At 48.2% G+C, this 25,038-nt stretch overlaps 1 protein-coding gene across 5 annotated transcripts in view; it reads right to left on the bottom strand.

Annotated features, from left to right (window-relative positions):
- Positions 1 to 22,394, bottom strand: part of LOC309828038 (BOLA class I histocompatibility antigen, alpha chain BL3-7-like) — a 48,261-nt gene extending 25,867 nt beyond the window's left edge. The window contains exons 1-8 of one of the 5 annotated variants that reach the window (XM_082663083.1): positions 22,167 to 22,393; positions 21,573 to 21,842; positions 21,096 to 21,371; positions 20,200 to 20,475; positions 19,971 to 20,081; positions 19,506 to 19,538; positions 19,317 to 19,362; positions 18,838 to 19,153 (exon numbers count right to left, since the gene is read on the bottom strand). In XM_082663083.1, the coding sequence (XP_082519209.1) occupies positions 19,147 to 19,153; positions 19,317 to 19,362; positions 19,506 to 19,538; positions 19,971 to 20,081; positions 20,200 to 20,475; positions 21,096 to 21,371; positions 21,573 to 21,842; positions 22,167 to 22,230 (1,083 nt within the window). In that variant the 5' untranslated portion in view covers positions 22,231 to 22,393 and the 3' untranslated portion in view covers positions 18,838 to 19,146. The other 4 variants (XM_082663084.1, XM_082663081.1, XM_082663082.1 and 1 more) reach the window with 4 other exon arrangements.
- Between the last annotated feature and the right edge of the window lie 2,644 nt (positions 22,395 to 25,038).

Below are 25,038 nucleotides of genomic sequence, written 5' to 3'. Positions count from 1 at the left end.
TTTTTTGGGGTTTGTTTTTGTTGGTCCTTTTCTTCTCTTGTGTTTCCGACTTAGGGAGTTCCTTTAGCATTTGTTGTTGAGCTGGTTTGGTGGTGCTGAATTCTCTTAGGTTTTGCTTGTCTGTAAAGCTTTTGATTTCTCCATTGAATCTGAATGAGATCCTTGCCAGGTAGTGTAATCTTGGTTGTAGGCTCTTCCCTTTCATCACTTTACATATATCATGGCACTCCCTTCTGACTTGCAGAGTTTCTGCTGAGAAATCAGCTGTTAACCTTATGGGAGTTACCTTGTATGTTATTTGTCATTTTTCCCTTGCTGCTTTCAATAATTTTTCTTTGTCTTTAATTTTTACCCGTTTGATTACTATGTGTCTTGGCGTGTTTCTCCTTGTGTTTATCCTACAGGAGACTCACAGCACTTCCTGGACTTGGGTGGCTATTTCCTTTCCCATGTTAGGGAAGTTTTTGGCTATAATCTCTTCAAATATTTTCTCGGGTCCTTTCTCTCTCTCTTCTCCTTCTGGGACCCCTATAATGCGAATGTTGTTGCATTTAATATTGTCCCAGAGGTCTCTTAGGCTGTCTTCATTTCTTTTCATTCTTTTTTCTTTATTCAGTTTTGCAGCAGTGAATTCCACCATTCTGTCTTCCACGTCACTTAACCGTTCTTCTGCCTCAGTTATTCTGCTATTGATTCCTTCTAGTGTAGTTTTCATTTCCGTTATTGTATTGTTCATCTCTTTTTGTTGTTCTTTAATTCTTCTATGTCTTTGTTAAACATTTCTTTCATCTTCTCTATCTTTGCCTCCATTCTTTTTCCGAGGTCCTGGATCATCTTCACTATCATTATTCTGAATTCTTTTTCTGGAAGGTTGCCTATCTCCACTTCATTTAGTTGTTTTTCTGGGGTTTTATCTTGTTCCTTCATCTGGTCCATAGCCCTCTGCCTTTTCGTCTTGTCTATCTTTCTGTGAATGTGGTTTTTGTTCCACAGGCTGCAGGATTGTAGTTCTTCTTGTTTCTGCTGCCTGCCCTCTGGTGGATGAGTCTGTCTAAGAGGCTTGTGCAGGTTTCCTGATGGGAGGGGGTGGTGGTGGGTAGAGTTGGGTCTTGCTCTGGTGGGCAGAGCTCAGTAAATCTTTAATCCCCTTGACTGCTGATGGGGGGGGCTGGGTTCCCTCCCTGTTGGTTGTTTGGCCTGAGGCAACCCAACACTGGAGCCTACCTGGGCTCTTTGGTAGGGCTAATGGCAGACTCTGGGAGGGCTCATGCCAAGGAATACTTGCCAGAACTTCTGCTGCCAGTGTTCTTGTCCCCACGGTGAGCAAGAGCCACCCCCCACCTCTGCAGGAGACCCTCCAACATTAGCAGGTAGGTCGGGTTCAGTCTCTTATGGGGTCATTGCTCCTTCCCCCAGGTCCTGATGCACACATCACTTTGTGTGTGCCCTGCAGGAGTGGAGTCTCTTTTTTACCCAGTCCTGTCAAAGTCCTGCAATCAAATCCCACTAGACTTCAAAGTCTGTTTCTCTAGGAATTCCTCCTCCCATTGCCGGAACCCCAGGTTGAGAAGACTGATGTGGGGCTCAGAACCTTCAATCCAGTGGGTGGACTTCTGTGGTATAAGTGTTCTCCAGTCTGTGAGTCGCCCACCCTGCGGTTATGGGATTTGATTTTGCTGTGATTGTGTCCCTCCTACCATCTTATTGTGGCTTCTCCTTTGTCTTTGGATGTGGGATATCTTTTTTGGTGAGTTCCAGGGTCTTCCTATCAGTGATTGTCCAGCAGCTAGTTGTGATTCTGGTATTCTCAAAGAGGGAGTGAGAGCATGTCCTTCTACTCCTCCATCTTGGTTCAGGCTCTGTATGACTTCTAATCTTCCAAATTTGTTAAGTGGGGACTTCCCTGGTGGAGCAGTGGTTAAGAATCCGCCTGCCAATGCAGGGGACACGGGTTCGATCCCTGGTCTGGAAAGATCCCACATGCCGAGGAGCAAGTAAGCCCGTGTGCCACAACTACTGAGCCTGCACTCTCGAGCCCGTGAGCCAGAACTATTGAAGCTTGTGTGCCTAGAGCCCGTGCTCTGCAACAAGAGAAGCCACCACAATGAGAAGCCCGTGCACCACAATGAAGTGTGCCCTCCGCTTGCTGCAACTAGAGAAAGCCCGTGCACAGCAAGGAAGACCCAACGCAGCCAGAAATAACATAAATAAATTTATTTTAAAAAAATTTTGTTGAGGTGTGAATTATGGCCCAGAATGTGGTGTATCTTTGTGAATGTTTAATGTGAGCTTAAGAAGACTGTGTATTCTGCTGTTGTTGGCTGAAGTAGTCTATAGATATTGATTATATCCAGTTGATTGATAGTGTTTTGAGTTCAATTATGTCCTTGCTGATTTTCTGCCTGCTTGCTCTGTCCATTTCGGAGGGAGGGATGTTGAAGTCTCCAACTAAAAGATTGGATTCATCTATTTGTCTTATCAATTCTATCAGTTTTTGCCTCACATCGTTTGACCCTCTGTTGTTAGGTGCATTCACAGTAAAGATTGTTATGTCTTTTTGGAGAATTGACTCTTTTATCAGTATGTGACGCCTTTCTTGCTATTTCTGATAACCTTCCATGTGTTGAAGTCTGCTGTGTCTGAAATCAATATAGCTACTCTTGCTTTCATTAGACTAGTGTTATCATGGTATATTTTTCTCTATCTAGAAGCTCTGTGCCATGAGTTGGGTTCTCCCCGTCATGCTGCCAGATCAGTGTTATTCTACAAGGTAGAAGCCCAGGGCCCATGTTCTTAGGGTGACCTCACGGTCAGAGATAGAGTGGTGGGTTGCATGTGTCTTTGGGGGAATACGAGGGGATGAATCAGAAAATTCAGACATCTTGCAACCCTCATGGGACATTCCAGCAGCACTCATGTGACCATCCTGGGAACAGACAAGACAGTTGAGTTGGGGGGAGAAAGACACCAGCCTGGACGTGAGGTCTGGGATAATCTCCTGTTCCTTGGATAGCTGTAAGTTCAGGTTGAGACAACTCAGAGTAAGAGGCTCCAGGTTTCTGGGTTGGAGAACACCATTTTTCGTCCTGACCTTTGTGGGGGCCGAGTAACTCAGAAAAGCTGGAGTCAGACCTCCAGACAGATTGAGGGTGAGGCAGAGAGCAAGGCCTGAGAGAGAGAAAGTCGCCCAGAGTATAGTGCCCATTGCTGCCGCCGGGGTCAAAGGGAACTGCTAATCAGTTACTTCGGGGATTGTCTTCCCCTCCATACCTGGAGAGACTGGATGCCTTAGTTGTCCTGAGAGAAGGGCGGGCCCTCAGAGTCACTCTCTTGGCACAGAATCTGGAATCCCCAGAGGACTCTTCCTGTGGTTCTACTATCAGACATAATTTCTTTTCTTGGCTTCTTTTTTCTGACTTCTTTTCTATTTATCTGTCTATTAAGTATCTTATTAACATTAATCTTTGACTTAAGAAACATTCTAAGGAGGAACAGTTTCAACATTGTCTTGCTAAATTCTGACCCTGTTCTTTAGTAATTACTCACATTTCATCTCATAATTACTTCTAACCAAAAGCACTGCAACATCCTCTATCTACATCCTTAACCTATAAAATCTGTTCCCTTCAGTCCTGTAAGTGAAACATGGACTGCACTGTCATTGAATATAATAGTTAAAACCTTTGGCCACTCACCATATAGAAAAAATCTGTTTGCACGTTGCTTTGTCCCTTCTATAGTGAGGATCTGAACATACAACGTCAGCACTCGACTTGTACTTGCTTTTATTGATAGATACAGCTATAGGGTATAGGAATCTTCTGTTGTTTGGTCATATTTTTTTGACAAAACATTCTTATACAACTGAGCTATCAGAGCAAGTATACCCACATCTCTTGAACCCAGCAATTTAAATAAGGGACGTTCTTCTTAGGCAACTAGCATCTGCTCCCATGTCTTGAGAATGCTAAACGACATGAGTCTTGATGAGACCACCTCTCATTACAGAAGCCAAAAGCACGCTTTCCTAACCTTTAATGTTTCTGGGGTACAGGCAGGCATCCTATTCTCTGGCAATCTGGTGCACTTATGCCAGATTTTTCTTTAGGAGTTACTTACATGAAGAACTACGGCCTGTTCTATCCACTAATTTCCTGAGACCATTCCCTCCTCAACTCTTCATTCTCATCTCTATGTCCAGGAGAACTATACCCATCAGCTGGGTCTATGAATCCACCAGGATAGCTGCTGCCAAACCCAGCTCTGGCTCCACCCCTGTGTGTGTTCATTACTTCTTCCTCCTCTGATCCCCACCAGATCACACCCGCTCTCCACTAGCTTGTCCTCATGCGTGGTATGTTCTGTTTAGGTGCTGCCAACCCCAACCATCCTCTCAACACCTGCGACCCCCCAGCTGCTCCTCCTTCTCACTGCAGCGCCCACAGTGACTCCCAGCTCTCTTGGGGCAGAATTTGCAAGCAGGTAGGCACACATATCCCTCCCTCTTTACACTCTACAAGCCCCAGTAATGTTTAATAAATATCCTTTTTCTAAAATTAGCCAAGTTTGTTTTCTTCTGCTTATACTTAAGACTACTAATTTAATATTAAGCTAAGTATCTATTTCTACCACCTCAAAACACAGCTGACATAAGACTGAACTTCAGGTCCAAGTGACTTCCAAAAACTCATATACACCTGAACCTCACATGGCTTCCACTCCCCCCTTCTTATTGCAAAAATTATCAGAGCATAACAGAAAGAAATAAACCAATTCCCACTCCAGATATCTCAAGTCTCATAATGTGTCAATGGTAAGCAGGTATGAGTTGCAAAACATTTACTGTTTCCTCAGCTGCTTAGAAGGATGGCAGGAGAAATTATGTGACAGAAAAGGTGCTCTAGAAATGGATATGGATGTTATAATCAATTCCTATTCGTGGCAGGGGCTGCAGTCCTATGATATAGTCACTCGTTCTCATACCTTTGTCTCCGTGGCAGGTGAAGAACCAAATCAAAGGCAACTGAAGAGAAAAATTAATAATTAACACGCATTTTAATAAGTACTTTAAAGACATTTCACCCATTCCCTTGTAGAGAAAGCAGATCAAGCGTTACTACTCCCATTTTAGAGACAAAGCGGTGAGGACAAGAGAGTCCTGACTACCGTAAGGCTCCAGTCATCTAAGCACATTCAGAAACCCAGCAGGACCACCCAGCTGAGGCAGCGAGTTGGGAATGAGGTAAAGGAGCAGAGGATCAATGCAAACACCCAGGGCTGTGCCCAGGACATCTCCTCTCAGGGTCTCAGCGTAAGTCTGGATCTCATGCAGTCAAGCCACAGGAAAGGGGAAATTCTCCCAGTGAAGGAAGCTGAGAATTCAAAGAGAAACTCTTGAGTTCTGGCATTGGTAAAGGTTACCTTCCCACCCTCATAATCCAGAGCAGCTCCAGTCAGCCTTGGACAGTAGGACAGGATCTGGCAAGGCTCAGGGCCGGTGCGTATATAGACCCCAGCTGAAGACAGCTGCGGAGTCCAGAACCCCTCCTCGGGGGTGAAGCTGAGAAACCCTCTTCTCACCACTGACTCTCCTGCCGCCCTCAGCAGGCAGAATTCTGGCCACATTCCATTGTCCTGCGACCATTCCCCTCCGACTGCTCCTTCTCACCTCTATATCCAGGAGAGCTAGACCCATCAAGGATGCCTAGAAATCCACCAAGATAGCCACTGCCAAACACACCTCTGCTTCCACCCCCGTATTTCACTGCTTCTTCTTCCTCCCCGGCTCCCTACCAGATCCTGTCCACTGTCACTTCCTGATACACTTTGCCCCGCGTGAAGCCCTTACTGCCCAGCACACCAGGCTCCGGATCAAATCGCTGACCATGCTGCTTTGTGTTCATCCACAAGCCAGTGAATATCATGCTCTTCCCATTTGGAAACACTGAGAGGTAGCCTTTGGCTGTCTGGGAATCAGGATGATCCTCATTGTGGGGACAAGGAGACGAAGGTGTGGCATCACAAGAGACAGCAATTGAGATTTATCCCATAGGTTCTGGGGCCTTTATGACAATGGGGGTGGACTCCTCAGGGGAGCAGGCCAGAAACTGCTTGTGACCTTGTGCTCATACGATTAGCAACCATATCTGGAAAATGAAGAGAACACAGAAAATTCAAGGGCACAGGCAGTGTGATGAGACTTGAGAGGGCAAAACGGTAAGGACTGAGATCACTGCAGCTGCACAAATCTGGGGAAAGGTTTGTGGGTTTGAAATCTGAATTCTTGGGATAAAGAATTTGTATACATTAGTCACACGAAGACCTTCCTCTTTAAAACGAAAGAGCTGACCCGTAAGTAATGGAGCTTCATAGGAAAGCTGCAATTAGCAAACTTCAGCCACTATCCCCTCCAGATGCTCACTTGTTTTATATTCCAGATCTCTCAACAATTTTCCTGGAATAAAAGTACCAAAGGACAGTAAGCAATTCTGACACCACATCTTCTAGGTTAAATTCTCTTACTGTTGGCTAATATAACTTTAGAAGGTGACAAAGCACCGTGAAAACTCAAGTGAAATAGAGAAATCAATTCAGGAGACACCCAGAGCTGTCCAGTCTAAAGTGGTTCATGTAAGTATCCTGGCCAACATCTGCTGAACCCACCTGGCGCTTCATTAAAGAGCACCTTCGGGCATATTCCCTGTTTTTAAACTAAGCCCTAAACTTCTAGTCCTAGACAATACTATTTCTCTCCACTCTCAAAGATACCTCTTTTAGATTCATTCTCCCAGTACTCTTTAAATTAAAAAAAAAATTTTTTTTTTAGGTACGCAGGCCTCTCACTGTTGTGGCCTCTCCCATTGCGGAGCACAGGCTCCAGAAGTGCAGGCTCAGCGGCCATGGCTCACGGGCCCAGCCGCTCCGCGGCATGTGGGATCCTCCCGGACAAACCTGTGTCCCCTGCATCGGCAGGCGGACTCTCAACCACTGCGCCACCAGGGAAGCCCCTAAATATACATTTTTTAAAGCTTTAAAGTTAAAATTAAGGAAGTGCTGGGCAGAGATGTGTAAGCTAAATACGAAATGAAAGAAATCTGAGGTCTTGATCTTATTTTCGAACAGGATTGTATTCAAAGCAAAAAATTATTAAGTGAGACTACAGAGGGTGTTTTATGCTACTAAGAAAATTATAATCCACAATTAAGATATAACTCTCCCTAAAGGTCATACAGAAAAAAAGCATCAAAATATAAAAAGCAAAAACTATAAGAATACAAGTAAAATGGGCAAAAACTCATTGCTAATAGGAATCTTTGAGTGATTTCTTCTAGTCCATAACATATCAAGAAGTCAAAAAATAAGTGTCAATACAAAATACCTAAATAACAAAACTACTAAGGAAAACTTCATGGAGATATAGCAAATCCTATTCCAAGAACACAGAGAATGTACCTTCTTTTCAAATGTTTGGAACTGTCCAAAAGTTTACAACGTACAATACTGAAAGCCTCAATAAAGTCCAGAATGGTAGAAATGGCAACAAACTTGTCTGGTCACAAGGTTTAAAAACTATGAAACATAAAACTATTAGAAAAAACCCTGCACACCACTGACAGGAAAAAAAAAAAAAAAGAGGGAGGGGAGTCCTTGAAGAGGATCTTATCCTGGAGGAGAATGTTGGACAGAGTTCTCACCTCCGTGTCCTGGACCTGGCTGTCTAGTGCTCGTTCCCTTCACCCGCTGCCTCGTGCTGGTTGGCAGCCAAACCATCAGGAGTTATGGTGTCTTGATCTTTGGAGTCGATGCTACTCAGCAAGCCCCTGTCTGAGCCCTCCCTGCTTTGTCTACCACAGAGCCTCCAGAGCACAGGTGACACACCATCCCAGCCCTGACAGAGATGTCACCCTGAGATCTTGGGCCCTGGGCTTGTACCCTCAGAGGTCACCGTGACCTGGCAGTGTGGTGAGGAGGACCAGACCCAGGCCGTGGAGCCTGTAGAGACCAGGCCTTCAGAGGACAGAATGTTCCAGAAGTGGGCGGCCCTGGTGTTGCCTTCTGGAGACGAGCAGAGACACACGTGCCATGTGCAGCACCAGGAGCTGCCTGAACCCCTCTTCCTGAGGTCTGGTGTGGAGGGATCTGAGGGGGAACCTTCTTCTCAGGGAAGTAGGAGCCCTTCTGGGGACTTTCAGCAGGGTCAGGGCTCAGGTGTGAGGTCAGGGCCCCTCCCTCTCCTTTCCTCTTCAAAGCCATCTTCCCAGCCCAACATCCCTGTCAAGGGAGCATTTGCTGGCCAGGTTCTGCTTGCAGCTGCTGTCAGTGGGGTTGTGTTTGCAGGAGTTTAGATGGGTCGAACTTTGCCTGCAACAACTGTGCTCTAGAACAACAAGAGCTCAGCTTAGGAAGGGATTCTGGGTTTCATGGTTCTGACCCAAGGGTCTCTCGCCTCAGGGCTTGAACTGCAGCTCCTGTGCTCGTGACTTCTGCAGCCAACGTGCAGACATCCTGTTGCGCAGCAAAGCCTGGAGGGACCCTGGCTGGTGGGAGGCCAGCTGAGGAAGTGCAGGTGAGCTGGGAGGCTGGGGACCTGCTGGATCCCCCGAGCCCCAGTTCCAGGTCCGGCCAGTGTACGTGGCTGCCTTTGGACTCCAGGACCTTGATCTAAGTTCAGCTCCCCTTCTCCCCTGTGAGGGTTCTAGGAGCAGGGCCACATGAGGCCCAGAAAGTACCAGATTGCCTGGGGAATGAGTCTCTCTCTAGTGGGACAAAAATTCTCAGGTCGGTCTCCAGCAGGATCCTAAATGTTTTTACAAAGATGAAGTAGTATTAAGCCCAGTCCTACAATGAACTGGCAAATCTGAAGGGAGAGTGTAACCTGCCTGTGTGTCTGTCTGTGTGTGTTCACATGCGGATAGAAATGTGTGTGGATGTCTGTGTATATGTGTGTGGGTGAGTGTACACAAGCATGTGTGGGCCTCTGTATGTGTATGTGTGTTTTTGTGGTGTGCGGGTGTGCATTGCTCTGATGCGTCTTCATCCTGGCCCCCACCCTGGCCTTCTCCAGGGTCCCCTCCCACCTCAAGGATATAAGAGACAGGACAGCTCTCCATCTGCACATGAGTAAGAAGAGGCTGAGGTGATGAGTGTTGGGGAGAAGTGGTCCTCATCCTCTCGGAAGAAAGAACAGGAGCTGCATGCGTGGACTCTCTTCCTCCCCAGGATTTTGCCTTAATAAATGTGTCAGATACCATTTTAAGGGACTTACATGAAGCAAATCATTTAAATCTCATCAGAGTCCTCTGAGATAGGGACAGCTATCAACCCCATTTTACAGACAAGGAAACTGAGGCCTCAGAGAGCTTGGCTGGCTCTCAGTTGGCTGAGCCATGACTCCAAGGAAGCGGTCTGACCGCTGTGCCCAGGTCTGTACTCACTCTGCTGTGTTGACTCCCATACACTGTTCACCAGCCTCACTAAGGGTCACCTCCTCTGGGGGCTCTGACAGCTTCCCTGTCCGCTCTGGGCTCTGAGACTGGCTGGGAGTCTATTGCGTTTCTCACACTCCCTATAGGTGTGTCCATGGGGTCTGAAGTGACAGGAGAGTTGGGTCTACATTGGCTGCTGGAGTGTGTTTGCCGGAGGTTGGGGGAAGTGAGGGTCACATCTGGGCTGGAGGGCCTCAGTGGTGTTTGCATCTGGGTGTGAGCTGGGCTTTCCAGATGCTGAAGGGTGACGACCAGCAGGGCCCATGCAGAGTTTACTCATCACTGTGTTATTCCACAGCCTGAAACCACGGCCCCTCATGGGCCTGAGAGTCACAGGGGTGCTCACGCATCTCCTTCCCATCCCTGCTGCCCTGACTGCTCTTCTGCCAGCTGACTTCCTGGGAACATCTGCTGTCCAAGGTGACACATGAGGAGGGGTCTGGCCACAGCCCTGCTCACCAGCACTTCCTCCCACCCTGCCTGCTGCTCCCTTCTGGGGCCTCCTGGATGAACTGAGAGGACAGCAACTAGGATAGACAGAGAAGCTGACATTACGCTGCTAAAGAGAAAGCAGAATGTCTGTCACCAAGGGAAGGAAAGCGTTGCCTTAGGGAAGAAGACTGAGTAGTTTCTTGTGGGCTGTTACACTGGCAGCCTCAGACTTCTGCTGCATGTCGACAGGAGGCTGACCTTAATTTCCTGCCATGTAGGACTTGCCAACGCGGCTGCTTCCTTCCTCAGAGCTTGCAAGCAGTGAAGACAGTAGAAAGTCAGCCAGCAAGATGCGGTCTTGCTCTTCTATGATCTAATCTCAGGAGTGACATCCCCGTTGTCATATTCTATTGATCAGAAGCAAGTCACAGGTCCCACCCACACTCAGGGGCAGAGAGCCACAAGGTGTGAACCCCAGGAGGCAGGGATCCTTGGGTAGCTTCTCAGAGTCTGTCTGCACTGGGACATTCCAGGTCAGAGAAACAGGAGCACGAGGTAGTGAGGACTCTGCCCTGGCCGTGTTCACACACGGATTGCACAGTCACTGAACAGTCATTGTCACTGTGGGTCCGCCTCAGGCAGGATGATCTGCAGAACTGACTTGTGTTTATCTGGGCACCGACCTGGATACAAGAATCAATGTTTTCATCGGAAAGGTTTCTCTCCAGGTCTGTGGGAATCTGAGAGGGTCCGCTCTGAATATTTCCCGCTTACTTTTCAAACCTCCTACACCTCTAGGAAAGTGCTGTCACTAAAGTCACCCACATTTTCTTCCCTGTGTCATCCTGCCAGCAAACCCTGGGCTCCCACTATTCCTCACATCTTACTTTCATACAGGATCCCAGAGTCACTGCTTGTGATTCTAGTTTGTTGGTTTCCTCCCCTTCATCCAGATTATTTCTTAGTGATTTTCTCTTGTGTTGATTACTCAGTTTCATTAGGAAATTGTGTTCTCTAACTAACCCTTTCCACTAATTTTTGGACCAAATGGGCCAAGGTCGTCTCTCCATTCCTCAGCTCACGTCCCACACAGGGACAGGATAAGAGTGGGGCTCCTGGGAAATCATGGACTGGCACAGACCCTCATCGGGGTGAGACATTTAGGTACCAAGGCATAGACCTTAGCTTTCTTTATGTCCCCGGCAGGGGGCAGCACACCCGGCACACAGTATGCTCTCAATCAGCCCCCTCCCTCCTGGAAGCTGTTTCCCCAACAACTAATTATAGACTATGTTGCATTTGCCAGGTCATTTCACTCCATCGTGAGTTCCTTGATGTGTCACTCACTGAGGCCCAGCACAGGGCCTGACATCTAGTAACCGCCTAGTAAATGATTACTAAATGAGTGTGGGGTTTTCTTTGGTCATTCAACATTTATTTCAACTTACTAATACATGCATAAAGTTAAAAAAATTCATAGGACATAGAAGACATACAGTGAAATGTAAATTTCCTCCTCCATCCCATCCAAAACCCTTCCAAATTCCCTCCCTGGACACAGTAACTGTTACCAGTTTCGACAGTGTTATAGAGAGCGATTTCATTTTATCAGGTGGTATTTATCACATATTCTATCTGCAATTTTGTTATCAATTAGCAATATATTGTAAGATTATTCTATTTTTAAACTACAAATCTGGCTCAGCTTAAGATATTGATAATAACAATTCTCCACTGCTGATTTAAAAAAATTTAAGTATAGGGCTTCCCTGGTGGCGCAGTGGTTGAGAGTCCGCCTGCCGATGCAGGGGACACGGGTTCGTGCCCCGGTTTGGGAAGAACCCACATGCCACGGAGCGGCTGGGCCCGTGTGCCATGGCCGCTGGGCCTGCGAGTCCGGAGCCTGTGCTCCGCAATGCGAGAGGCCGCAACAGTGAGAGGCCCGCGTACCGCAAGAAAAAAAAAAAAAAATTAAGTATAGCAAAAATCATCTCTCTTGCATTATAATAGAGTTCTTTTTCTGGACAAAGTCACCTAGAATAAAAACACATTCGAGACTTTCCTCATGGCGCAGTGGTTTAGAATCTGCCTGCCAATGCAGGGGACACGGCTTCGATCCCTGGTCGGCGAAGATCCCACATGCCGCGGAGCAAATAAGCCCGTGCGCCACAACTACTGAAGCCTGTGCGCCTAGAGCCCGTTCTCGCAACAAGAGAAGCCACTGCAATGAGAAGCCCCTGCAATGCAACTAAGCGGAACTAGAGAAAGCCCAGCAGCGAAGACTCAATGCAGCCTAAATTAATTAATTAATTAATTAATTAAAGTAAAAAAAAATACCATTCAATCTCCACTACTTGTATCCTTTTGATTAAGTTCTGGCCAATATGATGAAGCAGATGTGAACTTTATAATTTTGATCTTAAAGGGAAGAAACCTTTTTTCCTTCCCTGCTTTCCCTGGTTGCTCATGGACCATGAACATGGTCTTAGGTACCTTGGGTCATGCCAACAATGGTAACATCCCAGGGACAGCAAAGAAGGAAGGTCAAGGAGACCTGGACGCCTGGACATCCTCGTGGTGCAGAGCCACCCTAGCAGCCCTGGAACTGCCTGCCTCACTGGCATGGGAGCCACACACAAGCTTCCATCCTGTGAGACCACTGTTATTTGGGTTCTGCTGCACATACTGAATACATATCGGGAGAAAAGGACTTCCCAGGAGTGTGGGGCTGTGGTGGTCTGTTCTAAGATGAGCAGAGATATATTTACAGTGCCACCACTTGGGCTCCTGGGACATTATTGTAAATGGAGAAAGGGAGAGCTGGGCCAGGGCTGGGGGCGCAGCACATGGAGACGGTTACCCTCCTCATCTTTCTAGCCATGGGGTCTGATAGGGGAGCGTTTGGGTCACCAGGTGTTAGAGATTTGGGAGCCTTCGTTTCTTCACTTCCCTTCTTGTCCTTTTCACAGACAGTTCTCTTGACATTCCAGCCAGGATGAGAATCCCTGCTGGTGGTCTCTTCCTCCTCCTCCTCCTGTCTGATGACAGTGACTGTGGAGGCTGACATCTAGAGGAGAAACTCCTCAGGTAGGGAGAGAATGCAGCATCGGTTGTCATTGTGTTCCATCAGGAATCTCTGCTTCCCCAGCCAGGCCTGGACAGCCAGCCCTGAGACAGCGGACCCCAGGTCCCTCATATCTTTTTCCCTGGTGATCCCCAAATATACATTCATCACTTCCCCTATTTCATTTGTTACCAATGAGTCACTAGGTCCAGCTTATGTTCCAAAAGTATTAGACAGGGGCATAGATACCAGAGGAGGAAGCATCGGGGACCAACTTAGAGTCTGCCGACCACAGGATGACTTTTGGACCATGTGACTACATGGCCTGTTACACGGCTGAGGGTAGCAATGCAGAGACCAGAATAAATAAGGAGTTCAAGTCAAAGGTTTTGGGGCTCACTTCACAGGAATCCAGATCAAAATTATATTCCCCAAAAATTGGCCCGATCTTCCAGGTAATTGGGGATTTTTAAAAGAGAGAACTTTGTAGGTAGAAACATAAACGTAGGAAATGAAAAGCCAGGTAGCAGCGCTGAGCGTTAGCGCTGTCTCACTGTCATTGACAACGATGCTTCCAGTTTCCGCAAGAACCACAGTGGTGAGTTAACTGGTACGTGATGTGACCACCACCCCTGCATCCTTTAAGTCTGTGAGGATGACGTTAACTTCCTTCATTATCCCAAGACACAATATTGTCTTTAATGTTCTGTCATAGCTGAGCTTGGGAGGCTTTTTCAGGGGATTCCACTAAGCCTTTCTGACTAAAAGCTTTTACTTCACAGATTAAAAAAAACAATATGAGGGGCTTCCCTGGTGGTGCAGTGGTTGAGAGTCCGCCTGCCGATGCAGGGGACACAGGTTCATGCCCCAGTCTGGGAGGATCCCACGTGCCGTGGAGCGGCTGGGCCCGTGAGCCGTAACCGCTGGGCCTGCGCATCTGGAGCCTGTGCTCCGCGACGGGAGAGGCCACAACAGTGAGAGGCCCACGTACTGCAAAACAAACAAACAAACAAAAAACAACAATATGAGCTCTCTGGGTGACATTTCCAATTACAGCTCATAAGCTTGAGAAAACCAAAGGTAAGATTTTTCCAGATTTCGCTGATGCCCTAAGGATAAAAACAACTTTTCCCTCTGGGTTATTACCCACGTTTATATTTTGGCCTAAACAATTATTCTCTTGATACTGTACTTATGGAAGCTTTTTATACTTTATTATTTGTTTTCACTGGAAGAGGCAGCCTTAAAACAAGTTCTATCGCGGTACTGGGAATGGAGTCTCCATGACCTATTTTTTCACTCCTGCTATTTATCTGGCACCATGGTAGGTGTGAGAATACAAGTCCACCCAAACCAATGATTCTTTATCACTTGTGTGAGCCAGTGCTGGTTTGTGAAATGTTTGCTCTCAGCTCACAATAAGAAACACACAGACATTAAAAGTGAGTGTAAGCGAGTAAACTTCTACCTTTATCTTGTCCCAGACTGATAATTGCCAAGAAAAAGATGAGCATGTATATCATGTCATTGGATCTGCTAGGACAGTTGGATCATTAGTTCCTCATGGACCAGAGATTGAGGAACTTGGTGTCTAAACTCGTACTGATACTTTTTAAAGACTTTTGTGGGGATCACATGTAAACTGATAAGTGATATGGATACTTTCCCTAGAAAGATGTGCATGTACAAAGAAATATGAAACAGGATAAAATGTCAGTGTTTATGTATGGATCCCATGAAGACTTATAGATCTTGTTTTTTTAAGCTTAGAAAGAGACAAAGGTAGGGAGAGGACATTTTGAGTAATCATTTCATTATTGAAAAATGCACTCTGCTTATCTGAGTATAAACTGGAGTAGACAGAAGCTGGACCCCATAACAGAACATCACAGAAGAAGTTGAAAGATGTCATTTATTACTTATTCATCCATCCAATCTGATTGCTTACAATGTACCAGGTCAAGTGCTCGTCTAGATCACTGCTGCAAAAACTGAAATTTGTCATTCTTTTTCCCTTCCTCACCTTCAACCTCCACCCCTAGAATCTCTACCCTCTTCCCAAGTTAGGGGAATTTCAAATTTGAAGATCTTGGTAGGAGGTAGAGACCACCACCTTCTATAGGAGAGAAAAACCTGCTTCCAAACATTCTGGCAGGTTGAAACAGCCTGAGGCTCCACCAGGCAGGTGACCCCATGCTGGACTCTGACTCAGGACGTGGTGACACAGAGAGGCGGGAACTGTGCTGAACGCTTTGGCACATGTGGCAGAGGCGGCAGTAGTGTCATCCAGTTGTCAGGAGCAGCAGAGACAGCAGGATGAGCCGCAGGGCACGCTGTCCAGCATCCGGGCTGACAGTGCTGTGAAAAGTGGCATGTGTGCCCACCTGCAGGGGCAGCGGTTCCTCTGTGGGACCCGACCTGGGTGGGATTGTGGATTCTGTTCCTGGCTGTGTAGTCTCAGGGCTGTTCTGTGGCTTTTTCCTGAAATAAAACAAAACTACAATCAATCTCTCTTTCCCTCTCTCTCTCTCTCTCTCTCTCTCTCTCTCTCGTTCCATTTAGAACAATTTGAAACCCTTTTTTGCCCATAAAGAATTGCATGAGAATACCATGTAGCGAAACTCTGAGAGAGCAGGGGTTCAGAGACTCTTCCCCGCTGCTTTATTGAGATATGATTGATCTACAATATTGAGTAAGTTTATGGTGTACAACTTGACTTGATACACTTAATATTGCAAAATAATTACCACCGTAGCATTAGCTTACAACTGTATTATGCCACGTTATCACCTTTTTCGTGTGTGTGGAGAAAATTTAGGTCTACCCTCTTAGAACTCAAAAGATTTTCTTTATGCTGAGTGGATAACTGCTTCTTAAATTTTCCACCTGGCTATACTGCATGGTAGAGAAAACATGTATCTCCCAGAAAATGTCCTGCCTTTTTCTTCCCAGGGAAGAAAGATTTCAATGCAGATTTAAAACCCCTCCCCACCCTGATTACTCTCTGATCCCTGACTTCAGTGGATCCCAATCTGCCTGAGCCTCAGGACTGCTTGTAGGGATTCTGACAAAGTACTCAGCCTCTTCCCTGACCCGCCATCTCAGAATGTGGGCATGAGGTCCAGGAATCCCTTACGAACAAGCCCTACAGGTGAGGCTGATGCACAGCCACGTGGGAATCCTGGTCTACATTGCTGCTACTAAATGTGTGATCTGAAGCCCAGCAACATCAGCACCAAACGTTTAAAATGCAGATTCTCACGCTCCCTTCCACCTGAGGTGTGCAGGTGGTGCACAGGAAGATCGGGACCCCCTGGTCTCTTTGCTGTCTAGACTCGGTGTTCAGAACCGTGTGGTCTGCTTGGGCGTGTGGTCTGATCAGATCGCATAACGCTGGAGGGTTCAGGGTTCAGTCCTTGTCCTTCCTCTTCTGTAGCCAATTCTCCCCTGGTGACCTCATCTGTTCGCAAAGCTTTAAATCTCATTTATAGGGTGTCACTTCCTCCAACTATTTCCCCAGCCAGGTCATCTCACCTGAACCCCAGACTCAGTTTGTACTTTCCTAAAGCGAATGCCATTGCTGTGGCCTCTTCAAATATGCTGCTTCCAGAGTCTCCCCATTTCTGCGGAAGGTGCCCCACATGTCTACTTGCAAATCTCAAAATTTGGGGTCTTCCTTCATTCTGCTTTCTTATAACCCAAATTTCATCCATTAGGAATTGCTGTAAAACGCCACTTTCAGAATATATCCAGAATCCAATCAGTTACTATTACTTTCCCTGCTCACACCCCAGACAAGCACCAGTATCTCCAGCCTGGACACGGCACCATTTCCTACAGTTTCCTCTATGGAATCTCTTGCCCTTCACCTCCTGATTCTGCCCAGCAGCCAGATGTTTCTAGAGAGTAGTCACACCAGGTCAATCTTCTGTTCAAACCATCTTGTAGGGGCTTCCCTGGTGGCGCAGTGGTTGAGAGTCTGCCTGCCGATGCAGGGGACACGGGTTCGTGCCCCTGTCCGGGAAGATCCCACATGCCGCAGAGTGGCTGGACCCGTAAGCCATGGCCACGGAGCCTGGGCGTCCGGAGCCTGTGCTCCACAACGGGAGAGGCCACAACAGTGAGAAAGGCCCGCGTACCGCAAAAAAAAAAAAAAAAACCAAAAAAAACATCTTGTAGACTCCGCACCTTACTCAGACAAAATCAAAACCCTTCTAATATTGTCTAGGGCTATATGATCTGTCCGGACACTGCATCTCATCTCAGTTCCTCTCTCCTCCAGCCACGATGGCCTCCTCACTCTTCCTTGAACACGCAGACACTCTCCTGCCCTAGTGCACTGGCACTGGAGGCTTCCCCGCCTGGAGAGAACTTGCCCCAGACATCCTCGTGGACATACCTTCATGTCCTTCACATCTCTACTCAAAGGTCACCTTCTCAATCAGGCCCACACTGACCACCCTAGTAAAACAGACATCATCCCTGTCCCCACACACTTACACGCTGGGTCACCTTCCTCAAAGCACTCACCAACTTTTAATGTAAACACTTCCCTCACTTACTAGTCTCATAGTGCACACTCTGCCCTTTCCCCTAGAGCATATACTCCACATGGCTGACAAGTTTTGTCTGTTCTTAGTTCCCTGGGGTTTCCTAGATGCAAAAATAGTGTGTCATGTACCTGGCACACAAAAATATCAATTGAATGATCAGTGTAGAGCACCTCCCTATTCTAGAGACAGTGTCTTTATTAACGTGACCTCAGGCCACATGCTGTCTTGTGGCAGCTACAGCACAACATCCATTTGCAATGACATCAATGCCGCCTGTACTTTTCTCAGAAGGGCTGACCTCCCCTCCCTCCCACACCAGTCAGTCTGCACACCACACACCATGCTCCTTCTCGCTTCAGAAAAGAATATCCTGCACTTATGCGTCCTATATTCCAACGTACCCTGACTCTGTTAGACTCTGCTTTCTAAATCCATCAGTTTGGATTGGAGTCAGCACTAGGCTTAGAAGATCTAAGGGCAGAAGAGGGGCCAGGCTGCAGAGAAGAGAGAAATCCAGCAAGAATTAAGTGAAGATGAGAGACATTGACTCTCTCATCTCATATTGGGTCCCTTCTGTTTGCTAATTCCAGAATCTGGTTCCTTTTAAAAGATGGGGAAAAGTTGGAAAGAAGAATCCAGCAGACATCTCTAGAAGGAGGGCAAGAGCTGGATGAGGCTGAAAATTGCTCTCTTGATACTACTGAGAATCCGGGGTGCAGGGCCCCCTTGGACTTGTGGGGACAAGACAGGCAAAATGACTCCGGCTGCTGTCAGAGATGGGGACACCCAGAGAAGAATGAGACCAAACTCTGCACGTGAAAAACAACAGTCATTATTCCAACGACAACAACAACTAAATAAGCAAAATATAAACACGCACAATAAAGACAGGGTCTGAGGATGGGAGCAAGGCCCGAGCCAAGGCTACCTGGTTACAGGAAGCCCTTGCTGCCCACAGTCCTGGAGACAGTACGAGGCCCAGCTGATTTCTGAGCCTCTGAGATCACACGTCCTGGTGGGACAAGGTTCTACTGAAGTGACGAGGACAAAGGAACAGAGCAGATGACCTGGCAGAGCAGTGACCTCATCAAAGCCCACGATGCAGTGAGCACGGAGTGGGCACAGGCCGCGTCCACACTCAGCTCCTCACCGCCTCCTCCTGTCCCACCTGCAGCAGAGCACAGCAAGCACAGAGATTCTGGAAGGTTCTCAGCACTTCCATTTATTTTCTCTCTCAAACTTTAAGAATCCTTTCCTTTATTATCCCATCAACGCCTCATGGCAGGAATTAGAAACAACAAAATTCATATATAGATTTTATTTCCAACAGGCAAGATAAGACATTACTATTCAGTGCACCACGAAGTTAAGACAGGGATGGAGGTGGCCCAGCCCTGCCTCTGCTGGAACAGGCAAGTGGATCAGGGAAGAGAACGCAGGTCAGGGTGGGGAGGGGTCGTGGTGGGCAGGGGTGGGCCAGTCTCCCCATCTCCTCACATTATGCTACAAGGAACACAGACACATTCAGATGCAGCTGCAGAAAGAGGAGTCACAGGATCTGAAGCCACACAAGTAGGACGGTGCATCGCTCAGTCCCCATGAGGCTGCTGCCTCACACTGTGAAAGAAAATAATCATGAACAAATTCCGGTCAGTCATGTAAGTGCTGACCTTCCCAACAGCCCCCCACATGCTCAAATGTCCCATTCAAGGATCCCCACCACCCGGGGCATCTCCTCCGCCCCAACATCTCTCCCAATCTAGGCCCTCCAGGGTCTCATCTTTAGGATCCGTGAGAGACACATCAGAGCCCTGAGCACTGTCACTGTCTCGGGGAGAACAAAACCAGGACATGGTCAGAACCCACAGGAGAGAAACTAGAGAAGGAACTTTAGGAGGGTGAGCCCCCCCCAAGGGCCTCCTGTCTGCACCCTCACAAGGGTCTCAGGAATCACAGCCCCTGCACACTTACTTGCAGCCTGAGCGTAGCTCCCTCCTTTTTCACCTGTAAGAAGAAAACATCACGTGAGAGGCCAGGGAGAAGACTGAGTTGTGAGATCCTAGAGGAACCCCCTAGTCCTGGACAACAGAGAACTTTCCAGAACTGTTGACCAAAACCCATGATAGGATCAGGAACATGAAGAAAGGAGATGTACGGGGACTGGATCAACTTCTTCCCTCCTGGGGGTCTGTCAGCAGGAACCTTCCCTCTCTGACCTTCAAGTGCTGGTAACCTGGTCCCCAACTGGAATTATGAAGGTGAAAAAACCTGTCTTTCATTTCCACACGTGCTTTACAAAAGGGTAAGTGCCAGTCTGCAGACTGACAAGCAATGTCTCTGAATGGTGCTGCCCAATACACACGCAGGCAAGCTTCCACCTGGGCTTGAACCCCCCAGTGAGACAAGAAAACTCAGATCCCTCCCTCCCTTCCCTACCTGAGTGCTTCTTCCTCCAGATCACAGCTCCAGCCACCACGGCTCCAGTGACCACCAAGAGAACCAGGCCAACAATGAGGCCTATGATGGGGACGGTGGGCTGAGGAGGTTCTGTGGAGGAAAGGGAAGGGGCCCTGACCTCAGGCACGAATCCCGACCTTGCTGAACGTGTCCAGAAGGGCTCCTGCTTTATCTGAGAGGAAGCTCCACTCCACGTGTCCCTCCTCACCCCATCTCACGGTGAGGGGCTCCTGAAGCCCCTTGTGCTGCACATGGCACGTGTATCTCTGCTCCTCTCCAGAAGGCACCACCAGGGCCACCCACTTCTGGAAGGTTCCATCCCCTGAAGGCCTGGTCTCCACAAGCTCCATGTCCTGGGTCTGATCCTCCCCATCACGCTGCCAGGTCAGTGAGATCTCCTTAGGGTAGAAGCCCAGGGCCCAGCACCTCAGGGTGACCTCACGGTCAGAGATGGGGTGGTGGGTCACGTGTGTCTCTGGAGGGTCTGAGGAGGAAGAATCAGAAAATTCACACTTAGTGTTACCTTCATGGGCCACTGAAGCAGCATCATGTGACCATCCTGAGAACGAACAGCACAACAGGTTTGAAAAGAAGCAGCAAAAACACCAGACACCAGCCTGGACTCCGGGGTCTGGGAAAATCTCCCAGTCCTTGGAAAGTTCTGTGATAAGGATGAAAGCCAAGGTAGGAGGCTCCATGTAAAGGGGAGAATACAGAGCAATGGTCCTGACTTTGGTGGAGGCTGAATGACTCAGAAAAGCTGGAGTCAGACCTCCTAAGATGTTCTCAGGCTGAGAACAGGCTTGAGAGAGAAAGTCATGGTTCACAAGATGGGGGTCAGGGTCAAAGGGCGCCGCTGGTCAGTTATTTCAGGGCTGGTTTCCTGTTTCTTCCCCAAAAAGACTGGATTCCTTCACTGTCTTTCAGAGAAGTGAGGCCACCAGCGAGTCACTGTCTTGTACAGAATATGAAAACCTGGGCGGATTCCTCCCTCTCCCGACAAGAAGTTGGGGCAGTGTTCCCACAGGGACCCCATTTCCTCCCCTTGTGGGAAGCCAGCTCCAGCCCGAGGGGACACCAGGGAGGCCCCGCGGCCCCTCGTACCTGCGGGCTGCAGCGTGTCCTTCCCGTTCTCCAGGTATCTGAGGAGCCCCTCCACACACCTGCCCTCCACGTAGTTCCTGTAGTGCTCCGCTTCACCGGCCTCCTCCCGCTTGCGCTTGGTGATCTGAGCCGCCGCGTCGGCCGCGGTCCAGGAGCGCAGGTCCTCGTTCAGGGCGATGTAATCGGCGCCGTCGTAGGCTAACTGTCTGTACCCGCGGAGGAGGCGACCGTCCGGCCCCACGTCGCAGCCGTACATCCCCTGGAGGGTGTGAGACCCTGACCCCGCCCCGACCAGCCGCAGCGATTAAACCCAAACTGAAAATGAAACCGGGTAAAGTCCCGCCGTTTCCTCCCGAGTCGCGGGGCCGGGCGGGTCCCGCAATGTTGGGGTGACCCTCGGACCCGGAGACTCGGGGCGACGCCGGCCCGTCCCTGGGGATGGGGGTCGTGACCCGGACCCGGGCCCGCGTCGCTCACCGGCCTTGCTCTGGTTGTAGTAGCCGCGCAGGGTGTCCAGGCCCGCTCGGAAACTCTGTGCGGCCTCCTTGGAGATCCGCGTCTCCCGATCCCAGTACTCCGGCCCCTCCTGCTCCACCCACGGCGCCCGCGGCTCCTTCCTCGGATTCGGGGCGTCGCTGTCGAACCGCACGAACTGCGTGTCGTCCACGTAGCCGACGGAGATGAAGCGGGGCTCCCCGCGGCCGGGCCGGGACACCCCGGTGTAGAAATACCTCAGGGAGTGGGAGCCTGGGGGCGGGGAGGGTGAGACCCGGTCCGACCCTCCTCCCGGCGCGGGTCCCCGGGTCCCAGGTGACGGGGCCGGCAGGGGGGAGGGGGCGAGGGGCTCGTGAGACGGAAAAGGTGTGGAGGTCGGAGAAGGGCCGGCACCTCGCGGGGAGAGAAGAGGGGGCGGGAAGCAAGGGAGAGAGAGGCGGAGACCGGGGTGAGGGGGCGGGTCTGGACCGGGGGGTGGCGGCGGCGTGGCTCCTTCCCTGGGAGTCCTGACCCCCGACCTCCGGGGTCCCCTGGCTCCTCCCCGCAGAGGCCGTTCCCTCCCGACCCCGCACTCACCCGCCCAGGTCTCGGTCAGGGTCAGGGCCCCCGTGAGGAGCAGGAAGAGGGTTCGCGGCGCCATGACCCACCACCTCGGCGTCTGAGTAGAAACTGCGTGCGGTGGGTCGGTGGAGACTTTATAACCGGGAACCGCGGGGACGCTGACTGGCTTCTAGAAACCGGACACGCAATGGGAGTGAGAAGTGGGGTCGCGTCACGAGTGTCCAGGCAGGAGGGCCCGACACAGGTTGTGAGAGAGAAAGTGAAACTCCGGGAGACTGGGAATCCCCCCCGCGGAGCGTCCCCGCCCCAGAGACCGCCTGACACCCTGAGAGCCTGAGAGCCTGAGAGCCTGCCCGTCCGGGACCTGGGACTCTGCCTGATCCCTCCCCTCCTGCACCGAGAGCTCTTTGTCACAGTGTCTCCCTGAGTCCTGGCCCAGGGACTGTGTAGTCAGCGATTTTCACAGCATTGTGGTCAGAATATTTATACAGTCTTACAAACTAGTGACGACCCCACAGAAATTTTATGTGGATACTTCTATCGGTACTTTCCAAAGTAGAAATAATAGAGTTTAAAACGTTTAAATTAATTTATTTAGAATAATGTTAATAACCCATGATTTAATATGAAAAATAACTACTTCCCAAAATAAACACGGTAGTGGGAAAAGTGGAACTTTTCAGATTTTTATATTTTTGCAAGTCTCTCTGTTTCTTGTCTGTCTCATTAGAAGACCCCTGGATGTTCATGTTTGCTTCTTCAATGGATCCGTTCTTTTGATTGACGTCTATGAAAATAAACAGGCCCACACACATGTAGGAGTAGTATTTTCAAAAACCTTTTCAGACAGTCATGGATGTTAGTCTTTGATACAAAACGAAAACTACACAAGTGGTAGTTTCTCAAAGGTTATTTTCAAAGTGGACCTGAAACAATATTATTAACTATTTCCTATTCTGTTACGTTAAACTCCATAACCCTATTTTGCACATTGAATGTCTCTTGGACTAAGGTAAGATTTTTAAAAAGTAATACGTTGTTTCACTAAGTTATATAGATCTTCCAGTGTCATTCATTCTTTCAAGTAAACATTGTATTCCATGAAGAAGAGGGTAGTTCAGGTCACACAAATTATTTTCCTTGGGACATAGTACTTTGGAATGTAGCAGAAGGGCTTGATGGGTACTTCCCATGTCATCTTAGAAGGTACTTTTAAAATGGATTTAAGGGAGTTCCCTGGCCGTCCAGTGGTTAGGACTCAGAGCTGTCACTAACATGGCCTGGGTTCAAGGGCTCAATCCCTGTTCAGGGAACTAAGATCCCACATGCTGTGGGGCGTGGCCCCAAAAAAGCAAAAAGTGGATCTAAGGATAATTTAGGAAACAAAAGAATTTTTATGTATTTTTTAAAGTTTTTTTTTAATGAGATGTAGTTGGTTTACAATGTTGTGTTAATTTCTGTTATACAGCAAAGAGATTCAGCTATACATGTGTATATACATTCTTTTTCATTTTCTTTTCCATTATAGCTTATTAAGGAAAGATAAAAATTTGTAATGCATCAACCAGAAAGTTTTAAAGCAAACCTGCTTTTTTTTTCTGCAAGTAAGTTGTGGTGAAAATAATTATATTGCAGTTTGCTACAGTAGTCTCCATCACTGCTAAGTTATACCTCAAAGCAAATGTCAACATAATGGAAAGTCAAATAATATCTTAGTAATGCTATGAAAGTAGATTTCACCTCATGGATCTCATGAAAGGGTCTCAGTGACTTCAAGGGTTCCACAGATCACACTCTGAGAACTGCTGTTCGAATAAACCTGGGAAAATCTCCTAACTGGCCCTTGCCTTTGCCTCCTCTTTGTTTTGGAGAATCCCTCTCCCTGAGCTGGACTCCCTGCCTCCCCACACTTAGCTGAGGGCCCTGCCCCCGGGGCTCCTCTAGGAGAGAACTTACCCCTTGGAATTGATCCCAGAGAGTGTCCTCAGTCCGGGAAGGGAGGTAGGGGGACAGGTGTTTCCCTTTTGGACCTGGAAACAGTTTGTGCCTGAAGGTACCATACCCACTCATAACCTAGTTTGGTTTTTTACACACCAGCTAAGTATGTATTCATATCCCAGACAGAAATCTGACATCGTCTCTAAGAGAAATAATATTGGCCCTTTCATGGGTCCAGTATATCTGACTTGAGGCCCAGAAAGCACGAAGAGCAGTCCTGTCCAATAGAATGTTCTGTGGTGAAGGAATTGTTCTATATCTGTACTGTCAAAATCAGGTAGCCTCTAGCTACAGGTCGCTCTTTAGCACCTCAGAAGTGGCTACTGTGCTGAGCACCTTAATGTTATTTAGTTTAAAAAACATTACATGTGTGGCTAGTAGCTAGCCTATTGGGCATTACATATCTATAATGTTCTTAATTTCCAGTCTCTTCCCCCAAAAAGATACTGTGTGACTCTGAGGTTGATGCATATTAAAATAACTTTCATATGGAAATCATGGATTTGTCTATGTGGGTCTTAGATATAGCCTTAAAATGCATCATGCGCAGAAAGTTTCATTAACATGTATTTTAACAACTAGAGTGTTCAGACATTAAGGACACCGTGGTTTATCACCTTAAGGTCATATGTGTTCAAGACTGCCCATCGCTGGAGCTAATTCTTGTCTTTATAACCTTGAGCTCTTGCTGTTCTTTTCATTAACCTGGTAAATATAAGCAGACACTGAAGTCTTCACTTAGCCCAAGAGAAAGTATTCACTGAACACAGCAGATATCAAATACCTTGCAGGACCTGTACATACTTGTGAAATGATAAAGCAGGAGATGTAAACCTTAGAATCCACCAGCTGAGAATTCTTTACTGACTGCTCCTGCTATTCGTTCCCC

The sequence above is a fragment of the Grampus griseus genome, assembly GCF_964374135.1.
Source record: "Grampus griseus genome assembly, chromosome: 10".
Taxonomy (NCBI): domain Eukaryota; kingdom Metazoa; phylum Chordata; class Mammalia; order Artiodactyla; family Delphinidae; genus Grampus; species Grampus griseus.
This window is presented reverse-complemented; position numbering and strand designations above follow the sequence as displayed.